The sequence below is a fragment of the Staurois parvus genome, unplaced genomic scaffold (genome assembly GCF_062004578.1).
Source record: "Staurois parvus isolate SC_StPar_1 unplaced genomic scaffold, SC_StPar_1.0 ptg001352l, whole genome shotgun sequence".
Taxonomy (NCBI): domain Eukaryota; kingdom Metazoa; phylum Chordata; class Amphibia; order Anura; family Ranidae; genus Staurois; species Staurois parvus.
The window spans coordinates 2470646-2498504 of NW_028319148.1; the positions used below are offsets into that span (position 1 = coordinate 2470646).

Below are 27859 nucleotides of genomic sequence, written 5' to 3' on the forward strand. Positions count from 1 at the left end.
TCCCTCACATCAGTATCCTCAGAACTCCCTCACATCTCTATCCTCAGAACTCCCTCACATCAGTGTCCTCAAAACCCCCTCACATCAGTGTCCTCAGAACTATCTCACATCAGTATCCTCAGAGGCCCCTCACATTAGTGTCCTCAGAGCCACCTCACATCAGTGTCCTCATAGGCCCCCTCACATCAGTGTCCTTGGAGTCCCTTCACATCAGTGTCCTCAGAGCCACCTTCACATCAGAGTCCTTAGAGCCAACATCACATCAGAGTTCTCAGAACACCTTCACGTCAGTGTCCTCAGAACTCCCTCACATCAGTATCCTCAGAGGCCGCTCACATTAGTGTCCTCAGAGCCCCCTTCACATCAGAGTCCTCAAAGCCCCCTCACATTGGAGTCCACAGAGCCTCCTCACATTAACGTCCTACTTTAATAATAGTATAGCAGTGGCATGGGTAGAAAAGGGTGGGAAGCAGAGCAAATCTAGATGGAGGAAACTTCCATCCTCTTCTTAATGCTGGGAGTAGCACAGGATCAGTGCCATGCATTGCCATGTTTCGGGTAGGCCGACCCATCTGCACGATTGAAATACATACTGCAGCGGGCCATTAAATAGATGACCCTGGGAAATCTGGGGCCTAACAATAAAATAAGGGTGCTTTGATTTACTAATCCGATGAAGGTGCCCATGGGTACTAACAGGTTTTTAGGGGTGGCTATAGCATACTCAAGCACCCGTTTCAGATGGAACCAAGGGCACATGCCATACAAGTCATACCATGCATACACCACTGTCAACCAACACATCAATTTGGTACCAGTGGCACCTGGTTTGCCAAGTACCAGTCCTCCACTTCCACATACTAAACAAAATAACAGTTTATAGCTCCCAAAACATTCAATTTTATTGGACAGCAAAAAAGAAGCTTGTTTATTAATATATACACAAAATATACGTATTGGTGGTTTTTAGAAGAGTCTTGATATTGCATTTAGCTTTTGTTTGTTAATTCCATCCTTCCATCCTTCCATCAATGGCAGTACAGGTGAGCCAGATTGTTTATGTTTGTTTTCTGTTAAAGTTGGCTCTGGTGAAATACTCTCTGGTGTTCATGTCGGATCTGAACAATATGATGAAACATTTAGGAAGAAACATGCAGATGACCAGAGCCCAACTGGAAGTCAAAATGGCAAAGATCTCCGTGGCCACTGTATATTTTCCCTGAGCACTGAAGAATGCTGGGATAAAAGATATCCAGACACAAAGGAAGGCAAACATACTAAAAGCAATAAACTGGGCCTCGTTGAAACTGTCTGGGAGTTTCCGAGCCAGGAAAGCCACAACTAAACTTATGGTGGCCAGAAGAAAGAGATAACCCAACATGGTCCAGAAAGCAAGGGGAGAACCCTCATTACACTCAACAATAACTACTGGTGGAGACTGGATGTTGTATTGTGGAAATGGCGGAGCAGCACACAACCAAGAAATACAAATGATCAATTGTATTAAAAAACATGTCATAATAATTGAATAGGAGGCTTCTGGTCTTGTCCATCTCCTCAGTCTGCTGCCAGGCCTGGTAGCCATGAAGGCAAAAACTACCATGAGGGTTTTTGCCAAAATGCACGACACGCAAAGCGTGAAAACCAAGCCAAACGCCACTTGGCGGATGAGACACTTCTCTGGCTGTGGGTAACCAATAAAAACTAAAGAGCAGAGAAAGCAAAACAAGAGAGAGAAGAGAAGAAGACAGCTCAGGGAGTAATTGTTGGCTTTCACTATAGGGCTGCTTTTATGCTGAACAAAAAGTTTCAAAATAAAGCCAGGTATCAACGAAGACAAGGCACTGGCTACAGCCAAGGTCGCGCCCAATGGGTCCTCATAAGACAGGTAATCCTTGGCCTTCTGCAGACACTCGGTTTTCTGAAGATTTGGCCACTTATCCCACGGACACTTGAAGCAATCCAAAGCATCTGCAAAATAAAGTAGGCAAAGTATGAAATGTGCACATACCGTATAACAGAAAAATACAGAAATACAGAATTCTGTCCTTAACGTAGAACTAAAGGGGAAACTTCTTTTAGTTTTGGAGGGATTAGAAGCCCTGTTATTTTTTATTGTGTCCCCGCTAAGGAGATTCCCCCTCTCTATTTGTCATTTCTACCATCATCATTAAAAGTGAAAGTAAAAGAACAGTAAGGGTCCTTTCCAGGGGTGGACTGATAACTTTTGGGAACCCCCGGGCAATAGAGGATCATGGGGCCCCTGTGTCCTTGCCCAAACTCAAAAAAGCCTATGAAAAAAGGTACCAGGGGCATCTCATGGGGTCCCCTACTGACCCCGTGCCCTCGGGAAGTGCCCGAGTTTCCAAATGGTCAGTCCGCCCCAGGTCCTTTCACAGGGGCGTTCCCTTTTTTTTCTTCAGTTCAGTCCATTTTTTCATCTGTTTACATCCGTTTTTTTAATCTGTTTTTTTCATCTATTTTTCATCTGTTTACATCCGTTTAGATCCATTTAGATCAGTTTTTCATCTGTTTACATAATTTTTCATATATTTACATTGGTTTATATCCATTTTTCAACAGTTTTTCATCCGTTTAGATCAATTTAGATCCATTTTTCATCTGTTTTTCATCCGTTTAGGTCAATTTAGATCCATTTTTCATCTGTTTTTCATCCGTTTTTCATATGTTTACATCCGTTTTTCAATCATCTACATCCGGTTTACATACGTTTTTCATCCACTTACATCCAGTTTTCATCCATTTACTTCCGGTCTACATCCATTTTTCATCCGTTTAGATCCAGTTTTCATCTGTTTACATCCGTTTTTTATCCATTTACATCCGGTTTGCATCCGTTTGTCATCCATTTTTCATCCATTTAAATCCGTTTTTCATCCGTTTACATCGTGGTTACATCTGTTTATCATTCGTTTAGATCTGTTTTTCATCCGTTTACATCTGTATTTTTTCATGTTTATTTCATCCATTTTTCATCTGTTTACATCCGTTTACATCTGTTTTTCATCTTTTCATCCGTTTAGATCCATTTAGATCCCTTTTTCATCTGTTTAGATCAGTTTTTCATCCATTTACATTGGTTTACATCCATTTTTCATCTGTTTTTCATCTGTTTAGATCAATTTAGATCCATTTTTCATCTGTTTTTCATCTGTTTACATCCATTTTTCATCCACTTACATCCGGTGTACATCCGTTTTTCATCCATTTACATCCGTTTTTCATCCATTTACATCCGGTTTACCTCCGTTTTTCACAAATTTTTCACCTGTTTACATCTGTTTTTCATCCATTTACATCTGTCTTTCATCTGTTTAGATCGATTTAGATCCATTTTTCATCTGTTTTTCATCTGTTTACATCCATTTTTCATCCACTTACATCCGGTGTACATCCATTTTTCATCCATTTAAATTCGTTTTTCATCCGTTTACATCCTGGTTACATCTGTTTATCATCCGTTTAGATCTGTATTTTTTCATGTTTATTTCATCCATTTTTCATCTGTTTACATCCGTTTACATCTGTTTTTCATCTTTTCATCCGTTTAGATCCATTTAGATCCCTTTTTCATCTGTTTAGATCAGTTTTTAATTCATTTACATTGGTTTACATCCATTTTTCATCTGTTTTTCATCTGTTTAGATCAATTTAGATCCATTTTTCATCTGTTTTTCATCTGTTTACATCCATTTTTCATCCACTTACATCCGGTGTACATCCGTTTTTCATCCATTTGCATCCGTTTTTCATCCATTTACATCCGGTTTACCTCCGTTTTTCATCCATTTTTCACCTGTTTACATCTGTTTTTCATCCATTTACATCTGGTTTACATCTGTTTTTTATCTGTTTAGATCCGTTTTTCATTCGTTCTGGGTTTTTTTTTTTTTGCGGAAGAAAAATAGAGTTTTCTTCCGTTCAAAAAATCGTATGTTAACAGACGCAGACATTAACGGACGTAAAAAAGATGTTTATCCATTTACATCCGCAAGTCCATAGAAATACATGGGGGGGGGTCTGTTTTTCCTCTATAAACGGACAGATGAAAAACGGACATACGGAACGATCGTGTGAAAGGGGCCTAATAGAGGGGAACTCTTCCAATGGGGACACTAGTTCTGGTGTCCTGGGATCCCCAAGGGAATTACCTTCATTTACACTCACTTTCATTTTTGGCTATGGAACAGAAAGTGAAGGGAAAACTCTGAAATCGAACACAAAAAATAAATCTGACAGGGGTTATAATAAAATGAAAAAAAGGGTTTTGCCTATAGTTATACTTTAATATCTCTCATTGTTAATGGTTTAAGCATCACCTACAAAAATCAAAAGCGACGTTGTTCCCTCCCCTCTATCTTCCCGATAAACGTTCATGTATCAATAGATACAAACACAAATTAGAAGGCAGAAGATGATTCACCTACCCATGGTACCTGAAATCTCTCCTATTGGACAGGAAATGCATTCATAGCAGCAAACAGGCTGACCGGTTATAGCTACCTTCCTGAAACCAGGCGGACAACTCTCGCTGCAGACTGACCGGGGTACCTGGCAAAGAGAAAGTTGTTCATTTCTGCAACATGACAAAAAGACATCTATGAACCACTTGTCCTCCAGAAGATTTACCCCCCCCCCCCCCCTGACCAGACCATTTTTTGTGTTACGGCGCTGTGCTACTTTAACTGACAATTGCGCGGTCATGCAACGCTGCACCCAGATGACATTTTTGTCCTTTTTTTCCCACGAATGGAGCTTTCTTTTGCTGGTATTTGATTGCCTGTGCATTTTTTATTTTTTGCGCTATAAGCAAAAAAAGCTTCCAGGTTTTATTGTCAAAGCGTAATTGAACAAACTGAAGGTTGAAGCTGATTGGCTACCTTCCACAGCTGCACCAGAATCTGAGCGCTCCACTTTTAGTCAATCTCCCCCTAAATGTCAGGGTTGAGGACACAATCTGACTACTTGAAGGATATCCTTCAAATTACCCCCACCTCCTCCCAACAATCTAAGGCTGGCCATACATTATACAATTTTCTTGAGATTTTTGGCTTAGATTTACCAAAAACCATATAATATGGTTATGGTAGTCTGGATGGACTTTTGTCTTTTTTCAGCCAGACTAACTATGTAACTATATATGAGGTCAAACCTAACAACACTTTCAATTGTATCCAATTAGGCAGGCGCTTGCACTACATAGTTGAAGGTAAATCTAAAGGAAATTTGGCAGAAATTGGACAGAGAATTGGGTACTTGTCTGTTAATTCACTGGATTTATTTATTCAATATATATTATATATTAATATATATTATTTTATATATATATATATATATATATATATATATATATATATATAGAGAGAGAGAGAGAGAGAGAGAGAGAGAGAGAGAGAGACCCACTTTACTGACATCCTAGCTAAGTAATTTGTTTAAAATAAAACTTTTAAACTATGTTAACTATATTGAATAAATAAATTCGGTGAATTAACAGACAAGTACCGAGAATTGTATAGTGTATGGACAGCCTTATGCTCACTTATCCACACATCTGGCCCTATTCATCCAATTGAGATGTTCATCAGCAAACTCCTCCAGCTGGTTCCCTACTTTTTCACATGTCCAGAAAAATTCCATTCATTCTTTTGGAGAGGACATTGAGATGCTCATGCACAGCAAATATAAGACCCCACCAGGGGTGGACTGACAACTCATGGGGCCCCCGGGCAATTAGGGATCATAGGGCCCCTGTGTCTTTGCCCAAACTCAAAAAAGCCTATGAAAAAGGTACCAGGGGCATCTCATGGGGCCCCCTATTGACCCCGGGCCCTCGGGCAGTGCCGAGTTTCCAAATGGCCAGTCCGCCCTTGGACCCCACTTACATCTGTGTGGTGCACTAATGCACATATATTAATGTGTGTTATTTTGAGGAATAACGTGTGCTATACCCACATGGAAGAAGAATACATGTATATTTGAAATATATTTGAAAAATGTTCTTCCCAAATATATTGCCATATATTTCAAATGCTACAAATTTGGCCATATTCAATATTTTTCAATATATGTATATATATATATATATATATATATATATATATATATATATATATTTAAAAAATATACATTTTTAAAAATATTTTCCATATATTTTGTAATATATAAAAATATGCATTGCGTGCATATATATATATATATATATATACACACACACACACAATACATTTTTTATATATTACAAAATATATGGAAAATATTTTTAAAAATATATATTTTTTAAGTATATTCAGATTTTTTTTAACATATAAAAAAGTCATTTTAACATATATTTTGACATATATTTGTAAATGCGTTCCAAAAATGTAGATTTGTATTTTTAAAGACATACAGTATATTTGAAATGTATTTTAAAAAATATTTTTCATATATTTTGTAATTAAAATGCATTTTAACATACAGTATATCGTATTTGGGTGGGGAGGGTGATTGGCATGGCGAGGGGGCAATTACTGGAACTGATCCTCTGTAGGGTTTTCTCTGCAGCAGCAGCTGCCAGCAGGAGGGAGAGGAGAAGAAGCCAGGTTTCAGTTGCTGCAGAGAGAGCCATACAGGGGATCAGTTACAATAACTGCCCCCCTCGCCATGCCAATCACCCTCCCCACCCAAATACGATTCACCCAACTTCTTGGGCCCCCCTGCTAGCCTGGGCCCTGTACAGGAGGTCTGGTGGTACCCCCTTATCCACAGCCCTGCCTCTGACCTCTGACATCAACAAGGCCTTTCCCTCCACACAACTGCCGCTCACTGGATATTTTCTCTTTTTCGGACCATTCTCTGTAAACTCTAGAGATGGTTGCTTGTAAAAATCCCAGTAGATCAGCAGTTTTTGAAATACTCAGACCAGCCTGTCTGGCACCAACAACCATACCACGTTCAAAGTTACTTAAATCCCCTTTCTTCCCCATTCTGATGCTCGGTTTGAACTTCATCAAGTTGTCTTCACCTCGTCTAGATGCCTAAATGCATTGAGTTGCTGCCATGTGATTGGCTAATTAGCAATTTGTGTTCCCAACAGGTGTACCTAATACATTGGTCAGTGCAGGGGCGGACTGACAACTCATGGGGCCCCCGGGCAATAGGGGATCATGGGGCCCCTGTGTCCTCACCCAAACTCAAAAAAAGCCTATGAAAAAGGTACCAGGGGCATCTCATGGGGCCCCCTACTGACCCCGGGCCCTCAGGCAGTGCCCGAGTTTCCAAATGGTCAGTCCGCCCCTGGGTCTGTGAGTGTATATTTTCCATGATGTAGACCAGGGGAGGCCAGATGCTAGCATCTTATTTAAAAAGCTTTACCTTACTGTCTCCAGTAGCCCACATTAGGGCGTTTGAGTCAATGGAGAAGATTTGACCCAACGAGGCTGTAATGTCAAAGCTGCCAACCTTGACCTGTCTTATGGAGCCGTCTGGGTTCAGCTGCCAGTTCATGATGTCATAGACTGCTGGTGGGTCTCCATTCTCATTAAAGTAAAGCTCCCTTCCATTACTCAGCTTCACTCTGACCTTCTTCACATACCAGAGGAGCTGAAAAAGTGAAAGAAGTAAGTGACATAACATACAATTTTTGATAGTTGTGATATATACCCCTACAAATGAAGGAAGTCTTTAGAAGTCTACTCCTCTCTGATCCTTAGATCAAATAATTGATTGACCAATCAGTGATCACATGAAGAGTAGTAAGCAAGATGTCACTTCTGACATCATTGCTTACTACGTGTGAAATCTGTGAATGATCACAGAGGTCACATGGTACAGGGCTATTCACAACAGCCTTGTACCATGTGACAAGCTGTGACCAATCACAGCTCACACAGTATTTCTCAATGGCTGCAAGAATGCAGCCAGAGAGAAGGAGAAATGATTGCTTTTACAGCCTTTATGGGTGTAAAAAAAAATCAGTGTAAAAAAATAAATAAATAAATAAAAAAATCTTCATCACCCCCCACTATGTACTGCTATGGTGACACTGTACTGCTAGGGTGACAGTATGTAAAAAAAAGCCCCCCAAAAAACATAAATAATAATATAAAAAAAAACAAATAATAGTATAAAAAAAATTAAAAATGAAAAAAAAATTTAGAAAAATTATAATTTTTGGTTATAAACTAATTTGGGTTATTTTTTTTTCTAAAAAGATAACTGAATACATTTTGGCCAAGATTTATGAAGAAAGATTATTTATTTGCAAAATGTTATAAGAAAAACACGTTTTTTCAAAATGTTTGGACTTTTTCTTTTACATAGAAAAAAAAAATCCCAGCCGTGAATAAATACCACCAAAATAAAGTTTTATCTGTCTCAAAAAATGCTAAACAATTCATATATGTACAGTGTTGCATGACCGCGCAATTGTCATTCTTAGTGTGATAGCACTGAAAGCTGAAAATTGGCCTGGGCAGCAAGGGGGTGAAAGTGTCCGGACATGAAGTGGTTAACCTAGGTGCTTCTGGGTGAATATGGAGATTGTTTAACTGCTTCCATACTGGGCACTCCCCCCCCTTCCTGCCCAGGCCATTTTTCAGGATTCAGCGATCTCACACTTTGAATGACAATTGTGCGGTCATGCAACACTGTACCCAAACTAAAATTTTTATAAATTTCTTCACACAACTAGAGCTTTCTTTTGGTGGTATTTAAGCAACACTGGGGTTTTTATTTTTTGCTAAATTAAAAAATTTTTTTTTAAAAAAACCCAAATTTTTCTTTGTTTCTGTTATAAACGTTTGCAAATAAATAATTGTTCTTCATAAATTTAGGCCAGATATATTCTATAGTTCACAAACTATGGAATATATCTGAAATTGATCAATCCTGAAGTACAATCTAATTTCTTGAGGCCCAAAAATGGCAGAACAGTACAGATATCCCCCAAATGTCAGAACAGTACAGATATCCCCCAAATGTCAAGACAATACAGATATCCCCCAAATGTCAGAACAGTACAGATATCCCCCAAATGTCAGGACAGTACAGATATCCCCAAATGTCAGGACAGTACAGATATCCCCCAAATGTCAGGACAGGACAGATATCCCCCAAATGTCAGGACAGGACAGATATCCCCCAAATGTCAGAACAGTACAGATATCCCCCAAATCTCAGAACAGTACAGATATCCCCCAAAAGTCAGGACAGGACAGATATCCCCCAAATCTCAGGACAGTACAGATATCCCCCAAAATCAGAACAGTACAGATATCCCCCAAATGTCAGGACAGGACAGATATCCCCCAAATGTCAGGACAGGACAGATATCCCCCAAATGTCAGAACAGTACAGATATCCCCCAAATGTCAGAACAGTACAGATATCCCCCAAATGTCAGGACAGTACAGATATCCCCCCAAATGTCAGAACGGTGCAGATATCCCCCAAATATCAGAACAGTACAGATATCCCCCAAAAGTCAGGACAGTACAGATATCCCCCAAAAGTCAGAACAGTACAGATATCCCCCAAATGTCAGGACACTACAGATATCCCCCAAATTACCCCTTTTTGTAAAGTAGACAGTCCGGCGTATTTCATAAGAGGCATGGCAAGTTTTTTGAAGTTGTAATTATTTTGTCATCATTTTTCGGAAAATGAAAAAAAAAAATATATTTTCACTATTTTGTTTTTACATACTGTCACCAGTGCAGCATCATCATATAACTGACATGGAGGTGATCCAGGACACTGACTGGTGACAGCACGAAAAACAAATTATAATTTTGTTTAATTTTTTAAAGATTTTTTTAATATTTTACTACGACCAAAGTAGTACAATGGTACCATAGTAACATTATACTACTTTGGGGAAGTGATCAGTATATTTTTTTTTTACACAATTTGCTTATAGCAAATAATTTCTTTGTTACAAGCAAGCATTTACCTGAATGACATCGATTCATTCAGGGATTTTTTTTGTGCTTAGCTGTGATTTGGCCACGGCTAATCACATGACACAGCTGGGCTGGGATTGGCCCAGCTTGTGCATGTGATCGCTATGACCATTCACAGCTAGACACACTAGTGTACAATGGATGGCATGAAAGGAAGCCATCCATTGTATACAACTGTCATGTGACCTGATGTGATTGGTCACAGCAGGTCACATGGTACTGGAAACGGGGCCGGTACTCAGATATGTCATCGACTGTGTCCGATGTCCGATATATATATATATATATATATATATATATATATAACATTCTTTGCATTCCCTATTGTGACATCAATGGCCCATAGGGAGCTGATAAGTCAACAGGCCTTTCCTTCCCCCTCCTGCTGCTGGAGTTGCAGTTACATAGTTACAATGTACCATTTGTGACCGTATAATTTGTTAGCCGTTGCTTTTTGGTTATTTCCCTTTTATCAGTGTTTTGCTTTTATGTATTAACTGGGGATGTACCTCCTAAACCTTCGTTCTGTTGTCTACCCTTTTGAGGTGTTACTAAAGATGTCTCTTGCATCATTATTTCATACTGTTGAAATATGTCTTAATGCAGACTGTCAGAGGTGTCGGGAGGCTTGCAAGGTTAGGGCAACCACTGGTGACAAGCATTATCAAACAGCTCCTTCGGGGGTAGTGCTACATATGGATTTTAAGGGGGACCACACGCCAAAGAAAAAAATATGGGGTCCCCTTCAAGGTCCATACCAGGTCCATAGGTCTGGTATGGATTTTAAGGGGAACTTTATGCAAAAAAAATATGGCGTGGGGTCCCCCACCCACAATCCAAAGCAAACCCTTATCCAAACATGGAAAGGGGGGATGAGCGAGTGCCCCTCTGAACCATACCAGGCCACATGCCCTTAACATGAGAAGGTGCTTTGGGGGAAATTGGACTCTCCCCCAACATTTCTTGCCCCATGTTGATGAGGACAAGAGCCTCTTCCCCAAAACCCTGGTCTGGTGGTTGTGGAGGAGCTTCCAGAATCTGGGGCCCCCCAGATCCCGCTTCCCCCCTACTCATTTCTTCAAAAAATGTGCAAAGTAATAAAACCCCACATCACTCAAGGACCCCTGTGCATGATATCATTGGGGAGTGTCACTGGGTGACCTCGTCCCCATGTTTACTTACTGGCAAGGGAGAAGCAGCTGTCATTTGGAAAGTGTCCCTGGATGGGACCGGTCATATTTGGCAGGCAGCAGGATTTTTGTTTAATGTGGGTCAGGGGATGGTTCCCAACGAGAATGATGTTGAATCTACTTTGGAGTGACATTTATTTATTTTTTTTGGGGGGGGGGGGGTTTGAGTAAAGGACTTGTCAAAAACTGTCTGTGTTTTTACTTTGCACTTTTTTTAGTGAATACGTAGGGGTATTGTGTAGCCCAAGGGGCCGGGATATGGGGGTGTGCTTGTCAAAGGGGACTTCTAGATTCCGATGAGCTACCCCCAACACTCCTGCAAACGCTATTTCAGGGTTGTGGGGAAGAGGCCCTTGTCCTCATTAACATGGGGACAAGGTGCTTTGGAGGGGGGAACCCCTCCACCAAAGCACTCCGCTGTGTTGAGGGCATGTGGCCTGGTATGGTTCAGGAGGAGGTGTGCTCGCTCGCCCCCCGGAGGGCTGCATGCTCAGATAACAGTATAGATTTTTGGGGGACCACAAGGCATTTTTTTGGTGTGGAGCTCCTCTTAAATTCATACCAGACCTAAGGGCCTGGTTTGGATTTTGTGATGGACCCCACACAATTCTCTTTTGGCATGGGGTCCCCCTTAAAATCTGTATGAATTAGAGGGGACCCCCACACTGGGTTTTTTTTTAATTATTTCTAATGCTGGCTCTTCTTTTGTATACATTTTGGAAGCCGCTGACAGCAGATGAAGTCATAGTTGTTAAGGACAGGGCAGTCGCCCGCTACTTAACAACCAGCTATTCACAAATCAATTTGGATCATTCATTACATTGGATGCTTCAAACAACTCAATGAAACAAATTAATTTTGTTGTCTCCTTATAATTTATTTTGGATTCATTAAAATTTGTTACTGTTGTTATAAAGAGTTTCTGGTACATCCAAATCTCCGAAAAATGAAAATTTCATCCGAATTTTGTACCTAAAAAAACTGCACATTTCTAGTTTTTTGTTGATGAACAGAGTAGAGCCCATCAACATTCACGGTAGAGGTTATTGCTTCTATAGATTTGCATTGGATAGGTAACTGACTGCAAGTTTGAAACTGAAAACATTAAAACATTAATACAACTAACAAACTGGTATTATGCTTTTTTTTTTAAAACAAATCCCAAAAAAGAGAAATAGAGATACATTTTATATCTTTGGTTATGCCACCTATTACATTATATTGTATATATCTATATTGTTTTTGTTCTCTTACCTGCCATGGTTTGAAATTCTGGATCCCTGTGTGGCTTCCATGTTGGCTTCTAAAATCATCCAAAGCTTTGGACAAAACATGGACGGCATTGTAGACTTTATTGGTGATTCTTAGACTGGAGACATCGGTGTAGCTATTCTGGATGTTGTCTAGATTCTCAGTTCCATTACATACTTCCACTGATGTTGGAAAATATTCTGTAGCATTATCTAGAATTCTGCAGTTGAAAGTCTCTTCCCAAAACAGCTTCACCCATTCCTGCCCCTTGGATAGATGGACTTTTTTAATAAAGTCTCCAAACCCAGGAATTGTCCCACTGGAGAATGAAAGACCAATTGTCCCAGAGAGAAGGTTTGAGAATCTGCTCTTGAGGTACAATGTGGATGTAGACCAGCCTTCGCTGGCAACAAATATTTTTCCTGTAATATTTTGTTTTATCATCTCCTCAAAAACAGGAACTAAATCAGGATCAGTTGAGAAGACCACTATGACACGAACTGGTGTCTTCTTGATTACTTGGACTATGTGTGGAGCATTGCGGTTGGGCTTCCTTATTAGAATATATTCGGTGAAGGCAACACACACTCCAGTCTTCATTATCTCCTGTCTGACCAGCCGAATCCCATCTTGTCCATAATCATTGTCCACAGCCAGGAGACCCACATAAGTCCAACCAAAATGTAAGAGAAGCTTGGCAAGTCCACGAGACTGGAATTCATCACTAGGCACTGTCCTAAAGAAGGAAGGGAACTTTGACCTGTCGCTCAAAAGGCGGCTAGTTGAATAATGGCTTACCTAGATTGAATAAAAGAAATCCAATTTTTTCAATTTATGATATAGATAAAATTTATAAAATGAATCAAACAAATGTATTGCTTTTATTACGAATCTTCCAATAGGGACACTAGCTCTGGTGACCTATGGGTCCCCAAGGGATTCCCTTAATTTTCAGGGATTTCCTCTCACTTCCTGTTTTGGCTATGGGGCAGGAAGTGGAGGAAAATCTCCCCCATGGGAGACAGATGTCAAAATATAAACTGGTTGGGGTTATGACCTTTCCTTACTCTATTCAAAATGAAAAAAAAGGTTATGCTATAGTTTTACTTTAAGTTCTTCTCCTACAGGTATGCCATTTGTGCATCCCCCAAGCATGTTATTTAAAGGGATTGTGTATGTTTAATGTTGCTCTGTAAGCCTCATTTAAAGACTGGCTTCCTGCTGAACATTATTTTATGTATTTATTTTTTTTTGCATTGGTACATGTCCCCCATGGCAGTGCCCATATACCCATGCTGTCCCCCATGGCAGTGCCCATATACCCATGCTGTCCCCCATGGCAGTGCCCATATACCCATGCTGTCCCCCATGGCAGTGCCCATATACCCATGCTTCCACCCTAAAGTCTGCAAATTTACCAGGAAAAAAATCTATATTTGTCTTATATAGACTTCAAAGGAATTTGGCTGCTTTGTTTAGGGTTTTAAAAATGTTCAAGCGTTTGGTGAATATCCAGCACACCAAAGTTTGCTCGATTTGATCAACATCATTTAACCAATTGCAGACCCACTGGGGCTTCGGTGGTTATACCAGAGTAGTGCCTGCATCTGCAGGCATCACCCCAGGACTGTTTTTTAGAGCCTGTGGTCGTCTCTCTTGTACAAGCAGTGGGAGGGGATGTTCTCCCTGCCCCCACTTCTGCTGCATTCTGCAACTCTCTTAGGATCCTCTGTCCCAACGGGAGACCTAAATGACCAACCGGCATGTCCGCTGGGTGACCGGACAGCCAAACAAAGATGGGATCAGCTTTGATCATCTCTCCCTTACCCCTGGTTCACATCTATGCAGCTGTGAGGGCCGCGTTTTGCACGGGCACGAGAGCCCATTCATTTGAATGGACTCCCGTGCCTGTGACACGCAGGGAAAGAAGTCTCTGCACTTCTTTGGAAAATGTAGCCCTCACGGGAACTTCAGTCCCCAGTACGGATGTGTTTTCCAGTGCGGGTGGCATGCCATTAGAACTGCATTTCTCTGTGCAGGTGGTGCGGCTGCACGGATTTTCATGCGGATCAGCAGTGGCACACTCGCATAGATGTGAACCAGGGGTTATAGTAAGCTGGAAGTGATGACCTGACCTGCTTTACTAGGAAACTATCGGCGCCATTTTTTAAAAACTGATCTTGGTGTTTTGAATGATTTCAAGTGCGGAGGTGAGATGGGATTTGCAGTCTTATAGAACCCAGATTCCTCTATAAAGAGTACCTGTCACATGTCTATTGCTGCCACAGGGGATGTTTACATTCCCTGTGACAGCAATAAAAGCGATTTTAAAAAAATGTAATGTGACAATGTAAAAATAAATAAATTATTAATTAAAAAAAAAATTTAATTAAAGTGCCCCCATCTATCCTGGAGATGAGCATAGGAGGAGGAGACAAGGGAGCTAGTGAGCAGGAGGTCATGCGAGGAGCGGAGAGGACAGTTTTATGGCTCTTCCTTGTGTCTGAGTATTGCTGTTCAATTTGGTGGTTTTACATAAGCAGCAGAAAGTAAATACAATAAATAATATACATAAAATTCATATAATATCTCACCTGAGGGTATCTGTAGAGTCCCAATATATGAGCCAGCAGCATTGAATGCGTGGAAGATGCAGAACCAATTATTCCACTGAGAGGGACATCACTGAGGCAGCGGTAATTAGGAATGGCAGTGCCGAGTCCGGTCAGTGTTTGTAAAGTAGCTTGTAATTCATAGTGAATAACATTACAAGAATCGAAGAGTTGAAACCCGAGGGTAAAATTGGCATTGGAATTACTGTTGATCTCATCTACAGCAAACACCAAGGCTTGGATCTGCTGAAAGGTTTCAAGGTGGAACCTGAAGAAAGTACAGTAGATAATGTTTTATTTCGTTTTCAGAAACAATAATGAAAGTGTACCTCTCATTAGACTCTTACAAAAGGGTAAAGCCCAACCCCAGCCAAAACATTGTATTTTGTTATGGATAGCCCCTAGAGGATGAAAGCTAAATTCCAGGAAAAATCCTCTGTTGCAGTGGGGTTGCCTCCACACCGTGAGGTTTAAATTCTTATTTGGTCTAAGGGGCCGGAAAAAGCAGCTGTACTTCAGTTGTCCACTAATGCAGGTTCTTTCTGTGCTGCTAGACCAGTCCCCATAGCTACTTCTCCCCTATGCTCCGATGGGTAACAGGTCCTCCAATGTCATCAAGTACAATGGAAAGCCTATAGCCCTTCACTGGGCATGAGGATGCTGAGGAACAGTCCACCTCCAGAGTGTAGGGGAGTAGAGGAGAGCACTGGGTAAGTGTAACTGCTTTTCCAGGTCTCCTTGACCTAAACAAGCATTTAAGACTTGTAGTGCCAGGGCAGCCAGGGAGGGTTTTTACTATCCATAGGCTTTAACCCTTTCGCTGCCAGGTCCGTGTGCTCTACGGACCTGACAGCAGGGGGGTTTATAGACAATCCAGTGGCTGCAGCCACCAGGATTGTGTATAAAACTAAAAGGCAGACTCCTGCTTATCAGGTGGCTCCACTGCCACCGATCGCTTCCACAGTCCCCAACTCCCACATATAGGCGCACTGCTGGCATGTAACCGGGCTCCGCTTGCCCATCTGCAGACCTGGGGAAAGCTATTGTGGGTGTCCATGACGTCACTTCCGGGTCACGGCTGTCACTTTCCTGGCCAGAGTAGCTGGGGAAAGATGTATTGCAATGCGGTTTGCATTGCAATACATCTAATGGATCACAGAGAAGACATGCAGGGTCTTCTAGATCCTGTATGTCTCAATAAAGAATGCCTCAAAAAATATAGCTGTGCTCTTGAGCATTTATGGCGTAAGACTAAGACCCAGCAAGACTTCGACTGATATAAATCTGCCTTTCAAAAATACAATTCTAGTCTGCACACTGCCAAACAGACCTATTTTATTGCTCCCATTAACACCCTCTCATGCAATCCCGTTCAACTCTTTTCTACCTTTAACTCTCTACTTCGTCCTTCTCTACCTCCACCCACTAACTCACTCACTGCCCAGGAGATCGCTAATCACTTCAAAAATAAGATTGATACAATTCATGACGAGATCTCCACTGTACAGTATATCTTCCTCACCCTACACTCCTTGTCCACCTGCACAATCTACACTTCCCTTGTTTAACCCAGCTACTACAGAGGAGGTTGGTAAACTATTTTCTAAAGCCCACCTAACCACTTGCCCCCTGGACCCCGTTCCCTCACAAATACTAGGGTCACCCTCTGACTCTATCCTTCACTCTTTAACTCATATCTTCAATCTCTCCCTTTCTACTAGCATCTTCCCCAACTCTCTAACACATGCGCTAGTCACCCCCATACTTAAAAAGGGCTCACTGGACCCCACCAATCTTAGAAACCTAAGACCCATCTCCTTACTCCCTTTTGCCTCCAAACTCCTTGAAGGTCTAGTCTGCAACCGGCTGAGCTGCCACCTTATTGAAAATAACCTTCTCGACTCCCTTCAGTCTGGATTTCACCCACAACACTCCACAGAAACTGCTCTCCTAAAACTCACAAATGACTTACTAACCACTAAAACCAATGTCACTATTCCTTACTCTTACTCTTGGACCTCTCCGCTGCCTTTGGCATAGTTGACCACCCCCTCCTCCTCAAAAAACTATATTTACTTGGTCTATGTGACCATACTCGCCATTGGTTCGAATCTTACCTATCTCACAGCACCTTCAGTGTCACTTACAACTCTAATTCCTCCTCTCCTACTCCTCTTACTGTCGGGGTCCCCCAAGGTTCTGTCCTTGGACCTCTTCTATTCTCGATCTACACTTCTTCCTTGGGTCAGCTGATGGCTTCCAATACCATTTCTATGCTAATGACACACAAATCTATCTCTCTATTCCTCAGCTCACCCCATCAGTTTCCTTGCATATCACAGATTTACTAACAGACATGTCAGACTGGATGTCACACCACTTTCTCAAACTCAACCTGTCCAAAAGTGAACTCATAAGATTTCCTCCTCCACGTGCCTCTTCCCCTGATTTCTCTGTCAGGATCAATAGCACCACTATCAACCCATCTATCACGTACCTGGTGATGGAGGCCAATGGAGAGAGGGCTTCCCTTGCGGCTAAGTTCCAGACTCCCCTAAGAGTGGGACAGCGGGAGTCAGGCCCAAAGTTGCACAGGTTGCCTGTAGGAGTGCTGGTTGGTGGTCCACTCAGAAGCACAGCTGGTGCTTTGAGATAGGTCTGCAGACATGAGGCACCTGTGCGTGGTATGCAAGCCCTTCCGGGATTTAGATGCTTACTGGGTAGTTGGTTCAAGCCAAGCTCAGGTACCAGGTGGGAATCAGAGAAGACATAGTCAGATGGTATAGCCGTGGTCATACACAGAGGAGAGAGAGAGAGAGTATCCGTAAGCCAAGCCGAGGTCAGATCAGGGGTAAAGCAGAGTAGACGGGTCCAGGAGCAAGCTGAGTCGGTATCAGGAAATCACAGGTCACATTCACAGGAAACAGGAACAGGGCACGGGGAGCTAGAGATCATCCAGCAACTTGAGGAAGTGATGAGCCTCCTTATAAAGGCCGCTTGGCACCAGACTGAATCTGACGTGCGCTTCTGCGGACATGCAGGGTACTGGCAGAAATGCCAGAACTTCCAGAACTTCTGCCGTGGACAGGACCCTGACACCATCCCTGCATGCTAGGGTACTAGGTGTAATCCTGGATTCTGAACTATACTTTCAGGCCCACATCCAATCCCTGTCCAAATCATTCCGCCTCAACCTCCACAACATCTCCAGAATACGCCCCTTTTTAACCAATGATACCACAAAGCTCCTAATTCACTCCCTGGTAATCTCTTGTCTCGACTACTGCAACTCCTTCCTCATTGGCTTACCTTTATATAGGCTATCTCACCTCTAGTCCATCATGAATACTGCTGCCAGACTCATCCACCTTATCAACCGTTAAGTATCTGCTCTCTCTGCCAATCCCTTCGCTGGCCTCCATTCAGTGTCCTCCACCCCTCTCTGCCAATCCCTCCGCTGGCCTCCATTCAGTGTCCTCCACCCCTCTCTGCCAATCCCTCCACTGGCTTACACTTGCCTAAACGAATAAAATTCAAAATACTTACAACAACTTACAAAGCCATCCACAACTCTGCCCCCAACTACATCACCAACCTGGTCTCAAAATATCAACCAAACCGCTCTCTTCGATCCTCCCAAGACCTTCTGCTCTCTAGTTTCTGTGTCACCTCCTACCATGCTCACCTCCAGGACTTCTCCTAAGCTTCTCCCATCCTATGGAACTCCCTACCCCAATCTGTCCGGCTGTGTCCTAATCTATCCACCTTTAGACGATCCCTGAAAACCTTTCTCTTTAAAGAAGCCTATCCTGCTTCTACCTAGTAAACCGCCATTTATTTCCTCCATCAGCTCATCCCCCACAACTATTACCTTTTTGTATCACTCAACCCCTCCTCCTAGATTGTAAGCTCTGACGAGCCGGGCCCTCTGTTTCCCCTTGTACCAAATTGTATTGTAACTGTAATGTCTGCCTTCACTTTGTACAGCGCTGAGAAAATTGTTGGCGCTACATAAATCCTGAATAATAATAATAAAAAAGTATCATTGTGTTGTGCTAAGTAATTCTGTATGGAATTTATTGATGAAAAGCAATAAAATAGATCCCGTGCAGCCAGCAACATTAGACTTCCCAGCAACAATGGACCCCCTGCAACAAACCATCCCCTCAGTAACAATAGAGCCACCCCAGCAACAATATATCTCGCAGCAGCCATAAAAAACAGACCCCTACCTCAACAGCAGATCCTTCCCAGCAACAACGAACCCCCAGAAACAATAGATCCCTCACAAGCAGTAGTAGACACAACCAATACAATAGACCCCCAATAGCCAGCAACAAGAACCCTTCATGAACAGTAGATCCTTCCCAACAACAGCTCCACCCCCCCCGCAACCATAGATCGCTCACAAGCAACAGTAGACACAACCATTACAATAGGCCCCCAGCAGCCAGCAACAATAGACTCCTCCATCAACAATAGATCCCTCCCAGCAACAACTGACCCCCAGCAACAATAGATCCCTCACAAGCAACAGCAGGCGCAACCATTACAATAGACCCCACAGCAGCCAGAAACGATAGACCCCTTCATCAACAGTAGATTTTTCCTAGCAAAAACAGATCTCTCACAACAAACAATAGATACCCCAGCTACAATAGCTTTCCTAGCGGCCAGCAACAATAATTCCTCCAACACACCCATCACTCCTTGGCATTACATTCATTGAGTGCTGGAGGTGCTGAAACCTCGTTCCCCCACTTTCCTGCTGAAAAAAAAATCCTGCCTACAACTATCAAGGAGCATTGAGGTGACAGCATTTCAAGACAAGGGCCTAGAGAAAGGTATACACTTACTTCTTTTACAGGGCCTGGAAGATCCTGGAAAAATTTACACATCAAAACTGAAATTAAATTGCGATTTAGGAGATCTGTTTTTTGTTTTTTTACTGTGCGATAAACATTTTGTTTTGCAATCTGTTGTATAGTATTTTTTTTAGCAGATCTATAAAGCAGATTGAAGATAATATTGTTTTAAAAAAAAATTTCAATACAACTGAAAAATGTAACTTAGTCTTCCGGTATCAGCCATGACCAATGAAGAGGTACAATTGTGCTCATAAGTTTGCATACTTTTTGCAGAATTTGTAGAAGTGGACCATTTTTTTAGGAAAACATGAATAATCACATTTATTATTATCATTATTATCGTTATTATTATTATTTTCTTAATCTTTTCCTGCCCGGCCAATAGCAAAATGACGGCCAAGCAGGACTCTCATCGATCTGGATAGGCGTCATATGCTATCTTTACGGATCAATATAAATAAAAGTGCAGCGCTAAGTGATAAATCTGAAAGTTGTCCACTATAAGTCCAGTTCATATAAACGTGCCAGGTGACAAATGGAAATCCACAATGGTGATCCGTGAGGAAGTAGCAGAAATGCGCACTCACCAGAAGCCGGATATATACACGCAGTATATATCAAAAGCTCATGGATGCTCGATCAAGAAGAAACAGGTCTGGTCACTGTGGATTAGCCTTTCCTTTCCTCAAGGGTGCAGAGCAAAATTCTTCCTCCTCTTAGGTGGATGCTTGGATTCCTAATAAGGACTCTGCGAAGAGGTACTCCTAACTGGAGGCAGCCATGACAGGGAAACACTGGGAAATGCAGCAAACTACAACTCCCGGCAGCCTCTAGGAGGGATACTACGGGAGCCGGCGTGGGCCAATCAGCAGACGTTGTCGCTGCAGTGATCTGTACGGACTCAGGAAGTGAGACGGCCGGAGAAATAATCCTGTTAAAGGTATTGGTAACATTGTATAACAGGATTATTTCTCCGGCCATCTCACTTCCTGAGTCCGTACAGATCATTGCAGCGACAACGTCTGCTGATCCACCTAAGAGGAGGAAGAATTTTGCTCTGCACCCTTGAGGAAAGGAAAGGCTAATCCACAGTGACCAGACCTGTTTCTTCTTGACCGAGGATCCATGAGCTTTTGATATATACTGCTTATATATATCCGCCTTCTGGTGAGTGCGCATTTCTGCTACTTCCTCACCGATCACCATTGTGGATTTCCGTTTGTCACCTGGCACGTTTATATGAACTGGACTTATAGTGGACAACTTTCAGATTTATCACTTAGCGCTGCACTTTTATTTATATTATTCTGTATAAGTATTTATTGGTTACTTAGAGTGCTTAGCTGCTTTCTAGGATCAGCGCTCACTTTTTTTCATTTCCTATCTTTACGGATCGCGTGGCCGCGCTGTGGTAAGATCTGTCACCAGCTGTGTACCTTGGAAACAGCCAATGACAGATCAGTGTACCGGCCCGTTGCCAGTTCCATGTGACCCATCAATAACAATTGTAAACAATAGCTGGCTTCCTTTCATGCTATCTACTGTATGCAATTGTGTCACTAGCTGTGATTGGTCACAGTGATCACGTGTTATTGTCACAACAAAAAAACCCCAAATGAATTGATTTGTAAAGCCACAAGCTGTCACAGCCTGGTGCCCACAGTTGTGATGCCGGTGTCGGGGAGAGAAGAAGCAGAGAAGAGATGGTGCGGGTGAGAACATCGCTGGACCCTGGGACAAGTAAGTGTGTGTTTATTAAAAGTCAGCAGATACAGTTTATGTAGCTGCTGACTTTTAATAAACACAAACATGACTGGAACTTCGCATTATGTTCTGGATTATTGTCATGTTGGAAGGTTCAAATAACCCCCCCCCCCTTCCCCAATGTACAACTTCAGGGTAGATAAATGCAGATTTTCCTCTACGTCCCTGTGCTGTTGCAGCTCAGTAGAGATCCACCTCCATACTTCATGGTAGGGATGGTGTGCTTCTTTTCATAGACCTTGTTGACTCCACTGGTTGTGACCATAAAGTCTATGTAATGCTTGTTCTTGTACAAGTGGTCAGGAAATATAGCTTGCTAGTGTGGCATCACCTATAGCAGCCTAAATTTGCCCAAAATGTTTATACAAGCCAGCGGGTGGAACAATTCTGCCTTTTAGTTACACAAAGCCACAGGTTTTCATTGCGCACCATTACAACCTTCTAGCCGCAGGCGTCTTGACAGCCAATGACATCATCAGTTGATGAGAAGGTTGTCAGTCGCCTGCACAGCATCCTAGTTTGACCCTCCCCCACCCCCTCCATAAGTGATGGAGAAAAACTGAGGGAGAGGAGAAACACTGGAATACTAGTCAGTACCAGTGTGCAGAAGTGTTTTTGATTAAAAGAATAAATCACCTCTAATGTTGGGTGTCCTACATGTGTGGATGTTGCTGCGTTATATAAAACTATTAGAATAGTTTCTCACATTTTAGAATGGGGTGCCTCAAGACTGTCCATAATTTTAAAGGGTGTCTTGACTGAAAAAGGTTGAGAAACACTGACCTAGAGTAACATGCACAGGGACTAAATTCCCTGTGGGGATTAGGACTTATAGTAACCAGTAAAGCAGGCACAATCCTGAATGAAGCACAAAGGGATTCTCAAGAGCTTAGAAACTCAGTTATGCAGGCCATAGATGGGTTGAAAATCGGCCGATTTTTCGTGCGAAAATAAAATCGGCAGGTTTTCGGATCGTTAGTGGGTTAATTGTTTGGCCATTTTTCGGTATTTTGGCAGATTTTTTTTATCGGTAAAGTTGGAAAAAAATCGGCCGATTTTGCCGATCGGCCGATTTTCGCGGCAATTATGGGCAAATCAGCCGATCTTTTTACCGATAAAAAAATCTGCGCATGAGCAGTGACCTGCAAGAGGAAGACAAAAAGAAGAAGAAAAAGAAGAAGAGGATGAAGAAGAAGAAGAGGAAGAGGAAGAAGAAGAGGATGAAGAAGAGGATGAAGAAGAAGAAGAGGAAGAAGAAGAAGAGGATGAAGAAGAAGAGGATGAAGAAGAAGAAGAACAAGAAGAAGAGGAAGAGGATGAAGAAGAGGAGGAAGAAGAAGAGGATGAAGAAGAAGAGGATGAAGAGGAAGAAGAAGAAGAAGAAGAGGATGAAGAGGATGAAGAAGAAGAGGATGAAGAAGAGGATGAAGAAGAAGAGGATGAAGAAGAAGAAGAGGATGAAGAAGAAGAGGATGAAGAAGACAAAGAAGAAGAAGAGGATGAAGAAGAAGATAAAGAAGAAGAAGAAGAAGAGGATGAATAAGATGAAGAAGAGGATGGAGAAGAAGAGGATGAAGAAGAAGAAGAAGAAGAGGATAAAGAGGATGATGAAGAAGAGGATGAAGAAGAGGATGAAGAAGCTGAAGAAGAGGATGAAGAAGAGGAAGAGGAAGAGGAAGAGGAAGAAGAGGATGAAGAAGATGAAGAAGAGGATGAAGAAGAAGAAGAGGATGAAGAAGAGGATGAAGAAGATGAAGACGAGGATGAAGAAGAAGAAGAGGATGAAGAAGATGAAGAAGAGGATGAAGAAGAAGAAGAAGAAGAAGAGGATGAAGAAGAAGAGGATGAAGAAGAGGATGAGGAAGAAGAAGAAGAAGAGGTTGAAGAAGAGGAAGAAGAAGAAGAAGGAGAGGATGAAGAAGAAGATGAAGAAGTAGAAGTAGAAGAAGAAGAAGAAGAAGAAGAGGATGAAGAAGAAGAAGGAGAAGAGGATGAAGAAGAAGAGGAAGATGAAGAAGAGGATGAAGAAGAGGATGATGAAGAAGAAGAGGATGAAGAAGAAGAAGGAGAAGAGGATGAAGAAGAAGAGGAAGATGAAGAAGAGGATGAAGAAGAGGATGATGAAGAAGAAGAGGATGAAGAAGAAGAAGAGGAAGAAGAAGAAGAGGATGAAGAAGAAGAGGAATTCCAGTCCGGCAAAAAGTGTCCCTGTAGAGAGCTCCGCTATTTCTTTGACAGTTCTTTGACAATTATAGCGGTTGCAACAATGTATCTATTTGTTTCCGAATAAAAACATCTGTATCCTAAATGGATACAAATAGATACATTGTTGCAACCGCTATAAATGTCAAAGAACTGTCAAAGAAATAGCGGAGCTCTCTGCAGGGACACTTTTTGCCGGCTGTAGACAGGATGAAAATCGGCCGATTTTTTTTACCATTCCTGGTAACGTCGGCCGCTTGAACGACCGATTTTTCATTTTTTTTTAAAGAAAAATCGGCCGGTTTTCTCCCCATCTATGGCCTCCATTACTATACACAGACACTAATACATTCAAACAAGCCACAGGTGTGGATGATTACCCTTCAATGACATTTCAGCCTATCATGTCAACTTGAGTGCATAGTATCAGCTCAAACATTCAAGGGTGTATAATTTTTTTCAAAAGGGCAATCTGAGTGCTTTCAGTTATCTGTATCATTGTCAAAGGGCACACAAAATTCTGTGATGATAGCTTCATCTGACCAACATTCTGAAATCAAATAGCGTTTTGCAGGATCACTCATATTTTCTGGAAAGTTCCACCAAGGGTATATAAACTTATGAGCACAGCTGTGTTATTCACATGATCTCTACCAAAAAGGAAGATCATGGTTGGTGCATTTGCTGATGCCTAAATATCAGTGCTTCCAGCTAATCCCATAGATACCATGAGACCTCAGCTGCAATGTGAAGAATTGCAAATCCCAGGAGAAAGGAAAACATTTTTATATTAACCATTAACACCATTCAGTGGAATATACACTCACCGGCCACTTTACTAGGTACACTTGTTCAATTGCTTAATAACACAAATAGCTAATCAGCCATTTACATGGTAGCAACTCAATGCATTTAGGCATCTAGACGGGGTGAAGCAACTTGCTGAAGTTCAAACTGAGCATTAGAATGTGGAAGAAAGGGGATTTAAGTGGCTTTGTATGTGGCATGGTTGTTGGTGGCAGACGGGCTGGTCTGAGTATTTCAAAAACTGCTGATCTACTGGGATTTTCACGCACAACCATCTCTAAGGTTTACAGAGAATGGTCCAAAAAAAGAGAAAATATCCATTGAGCAACAGTTGTGTGGACCAGGGTGCCCCGTTGATGTCAGAGGTCAGAGGAGAATGGGCAGACTGGTTGCTGCGACATTCAGATGGTAGGGTCAGAATTTGGTGTAAACAACATGAAAGCATGGATCCATTCTGCCTTGTATAAATGGTTCAGGTTGGTGGTGGTGGTGTCATGGTGTGGTGGATCCATCCTACCTTGTATCAATGGTTCAGGCTGGTGGTGGTGGTGTCATGGTGTGGTGGATCCATCCTGCCTTGTATCAATGGTTCAGGCTGGTGGTGGTGGTGTCATGGTGTGGTGGATCCATCCTGCCTTGTATCAATGGTTCAGGCTGGTGGTGGTGGTGTAATGGTGTCGTGGATCCATCCTGCCTTGTATCAATGGTTCAGGCTGGTGGTGGTGGTGTCATGGTGTGGTGGATCCATCATCCTGCCTTGTATCAATGGTTCAGACTGGTGGTGGGGTCATGGTGTGGTGGATCCATCCTGCCTTGTATCAATGGTTCAGACTGGTGGTGGGGTCATGGTGTGGTGGATCCATCCTGCCTTGTATCAATGGTTCAGACTGGTGGTGGGGTCATGGTGTGGTGGATCCATCCTGCCTTGTATCAATGGTTCAGACTGGTGGTGGGGTCATGGTGTGGGGGAGATTTTCGTGGCACTAGCAAGGTGTACCTAATAAAGTGGCTGGTTAGTGTAGGTTGGCTAGAACATACTCAATAAGGATTCACTGGGTAGGCATAAAACCAGGGCAAGTTAAACTCTATTTACATTGTACAGGTGGTCTTAGGTGGCTTCTCCTTAAAGAGGACTTGTTGGTAGACCTTATCAAAGTGTAGAGGTAACACCACACCAATCATGATATCTCCAGGCTGCACCATCGCCTCCAGCTGGGAGACATCCAAACGGCATTTTTGATCATCTGAATGAAAAACTGGAATGAGCTGTGAAAGGACCAGAGTCCACATTGTCGTAGATAAGGAGACCATCTTGTTTAAGGATCAAGCAGTGATATCTGTGGGTGTAAATTAAACACAGGGATAGCAACAAGCATTTAATTTCATTGTATCCTTCACATCAGGCAACTACTTTTTTTTACCATATTAGCATTACTGAGTGGGGTGTGTCTTATTTGTTATTTATTTATTTCAGGTACTTATATCGTGCTGTCAATTTACGCACTGCTTTACATATATATTGTACATTCACATCAGTCCCTAACACTCAGGGGGCGTACAATCTAAGGTCCCTAACTTAAATTTACTAGGGCCAATTTAGACAGGAGCCAATTAACCTTCCAGCCAGGGGCGGACTGACAACTCATGGGGCCCCTGGGCAATAGGGGATCATGGGGCCCCTGTGTCCTTGCCCAAACTCAAAAAAGCCTATAAAAAAGGTACCAGGGGCATCTCATGGGGCCCCCTACTGACCCCGGGCCCTTGGGCAGTGCCCGAGTTTCCAAATGGTCAGTCCGCCCCTGCTTCCAGCATGTCTTTGGGGCGTAAGAGGAAACTGGAGTATCTGTAGGAAACCTACGCAGGCACAGGGAGAACATGCAAACTCCAGACAGCTGGTGCCTTGGTTTGGGATGCGAACCAATGACCCCAGTACTGCCAGTGCTAACCATTTAGCCACTGTGCTGCCCTTAAAGGGTAATTCCACTTTCATGGGAAAAAATTAGCAAAAAAAAAACCATAATATAGCATATAAAATTACGACACAAGTCATATTGTAATTGAATGCTATTAAAAATCACTTTTCCTTTTCAATGCTGCAATTTTCTGTGAAATACAATACGGCTACCTGGAGGCGTTCTGTACACAAATGGTATACACAGCAATACCTAGAAATGTCATTTCCTGCTTGTGTGATTGGCTCACTGATCTTCCCAGAGGTCTGCACTAAGATACAAGACAGATTTTCGGTATCCCCTGCAACAAACATGTCATTTTATATGAGATCCTCCCAATAGGCAATAGGACCGGCTGTGGGAGCTCTTAGGCTATTTTCCCCTCTGTTTTCACCTGGTGATCTGGCCAGTAACACAACCTCCTCTATTAGAGCGCCCCCACTCCGGATGAAGGAGCACAGGGGGCACCTTTGGACAGCAGCATTGTCAGTCTGGAGGGAGGTGAGTGTTAGATGTACTAGCAGATTGAAATACACTAACAAATTGAAGTCAAACTACAGCTCTTTATAATCAGTTGTTTTCGCTTTTGGGATAAAGGTTTTACACAAATAATAAAAAGCTAACCATTGTAATCACCCCTGTCAGTAGGAAATAATTTGTCCCGTGCCTGTAGTTGCATCTGCAAGAAAGCTTGTGGTTTTTAAAAAAACAACAGACTTACTAGCTGGATCACTAGGAGAAAACAGAAGAAAGAAATTCTAAAATACTACGAATTGGTAAGCTGCTAAATCATAAATGCTTGCTTTTGGGTTTAATACCGCCTTTAGCAGAGGTAAATGACACTTCGAAAAGCAAAAGGAAATCACATTTTCAAGGAACCTGCTGAAGACTTTCTTTAAATGCCACAGCTGAGCTTGTTTTAGTTACACGTCATACTCAAAGATCTATTATGCAGGCCATACATGGTTGGAATTCTGAACGATTTTTCGTCTGAAAATCAAAAGCGTTGTTCGCTCGGTAATCCGACGGCGCCATCAATAATTTCGAAAATCGGTCGACCGAGTCATAAACTTCACTCCATATAACAGGCGAAATTTCTGTTCCTTCCAGGTCACGGCTCATGCGCATATTCTTTTCGGAAAAACGATTGTACGATTTGACCATCATTGAGTCGAAAATCGGTCATTTTTCACAAATTTTCCAACATGCCCGATCACCGAAAAAGGGAAGGAACCACGAAAATCGGCCGAT

The 27859-nt window shown here is 42.2% G+C and overlaps 1 protein-coding gene across 1 annotated transcript; it reads right to left on the bottom strand.

Annotated features, from left to right (window-relative positions):
- Positions 1 to 932: 932 nt before the first annotated feature.
- On the bottom strand, positions 933 to 25946 carry LOC149436692 (extracellular calcium-sensing receptor-like). The gene is made up of 6 exons (XM_089661595.1): positions 25750 to 25946; positions 14998 to 15283; positions 12407 to 13201; positions 7375 to 7602; positions 4449 to 4572; positions 933 to 1971 (listed from the first exon to the last, which is right to left on the bottom strand). The coding sequence occupies exons 1-6, from the start codon at positions 25944 to 25946 to the stop codon at positions 1058 to 1060; spliced, it is 2544 nt and encodes an 847-aa protein (XP_089517721.1). The 3' UTR covers positions 933 to 1057.
- Positions 25947 to 27859: the final 1913 nt, after the last annotated feature.

What these genes read in the sequence shown, in the direction of transcription:
- LOC149436692 (XM_089661595.1), bottom strand. Translation starts at nt 25,946, where the DNA reads ATGTGGACTCTGGTCCTTTCACAGCTCATTCCAGTTTTTCATTCAGAT. An exon ending in GGGCTACTGGAGACAGTAAG is followed by an intron (nt 4,573 to 7,374) that starts GTAAAGCTTTTT and finishes TCTCTTTGCCAG; the next exon opens with GTACCCCGGTCAGTCTGCAG. An exon ending in AGAGATTTCAGGTACCATGG is followed by an intron (nt 1,972 to 4,448) that starts GTAGGTGAATCA and finishes TTTATTTTGCAG; the next exon opens with ATGCTTTGGATTGCTTCAAG.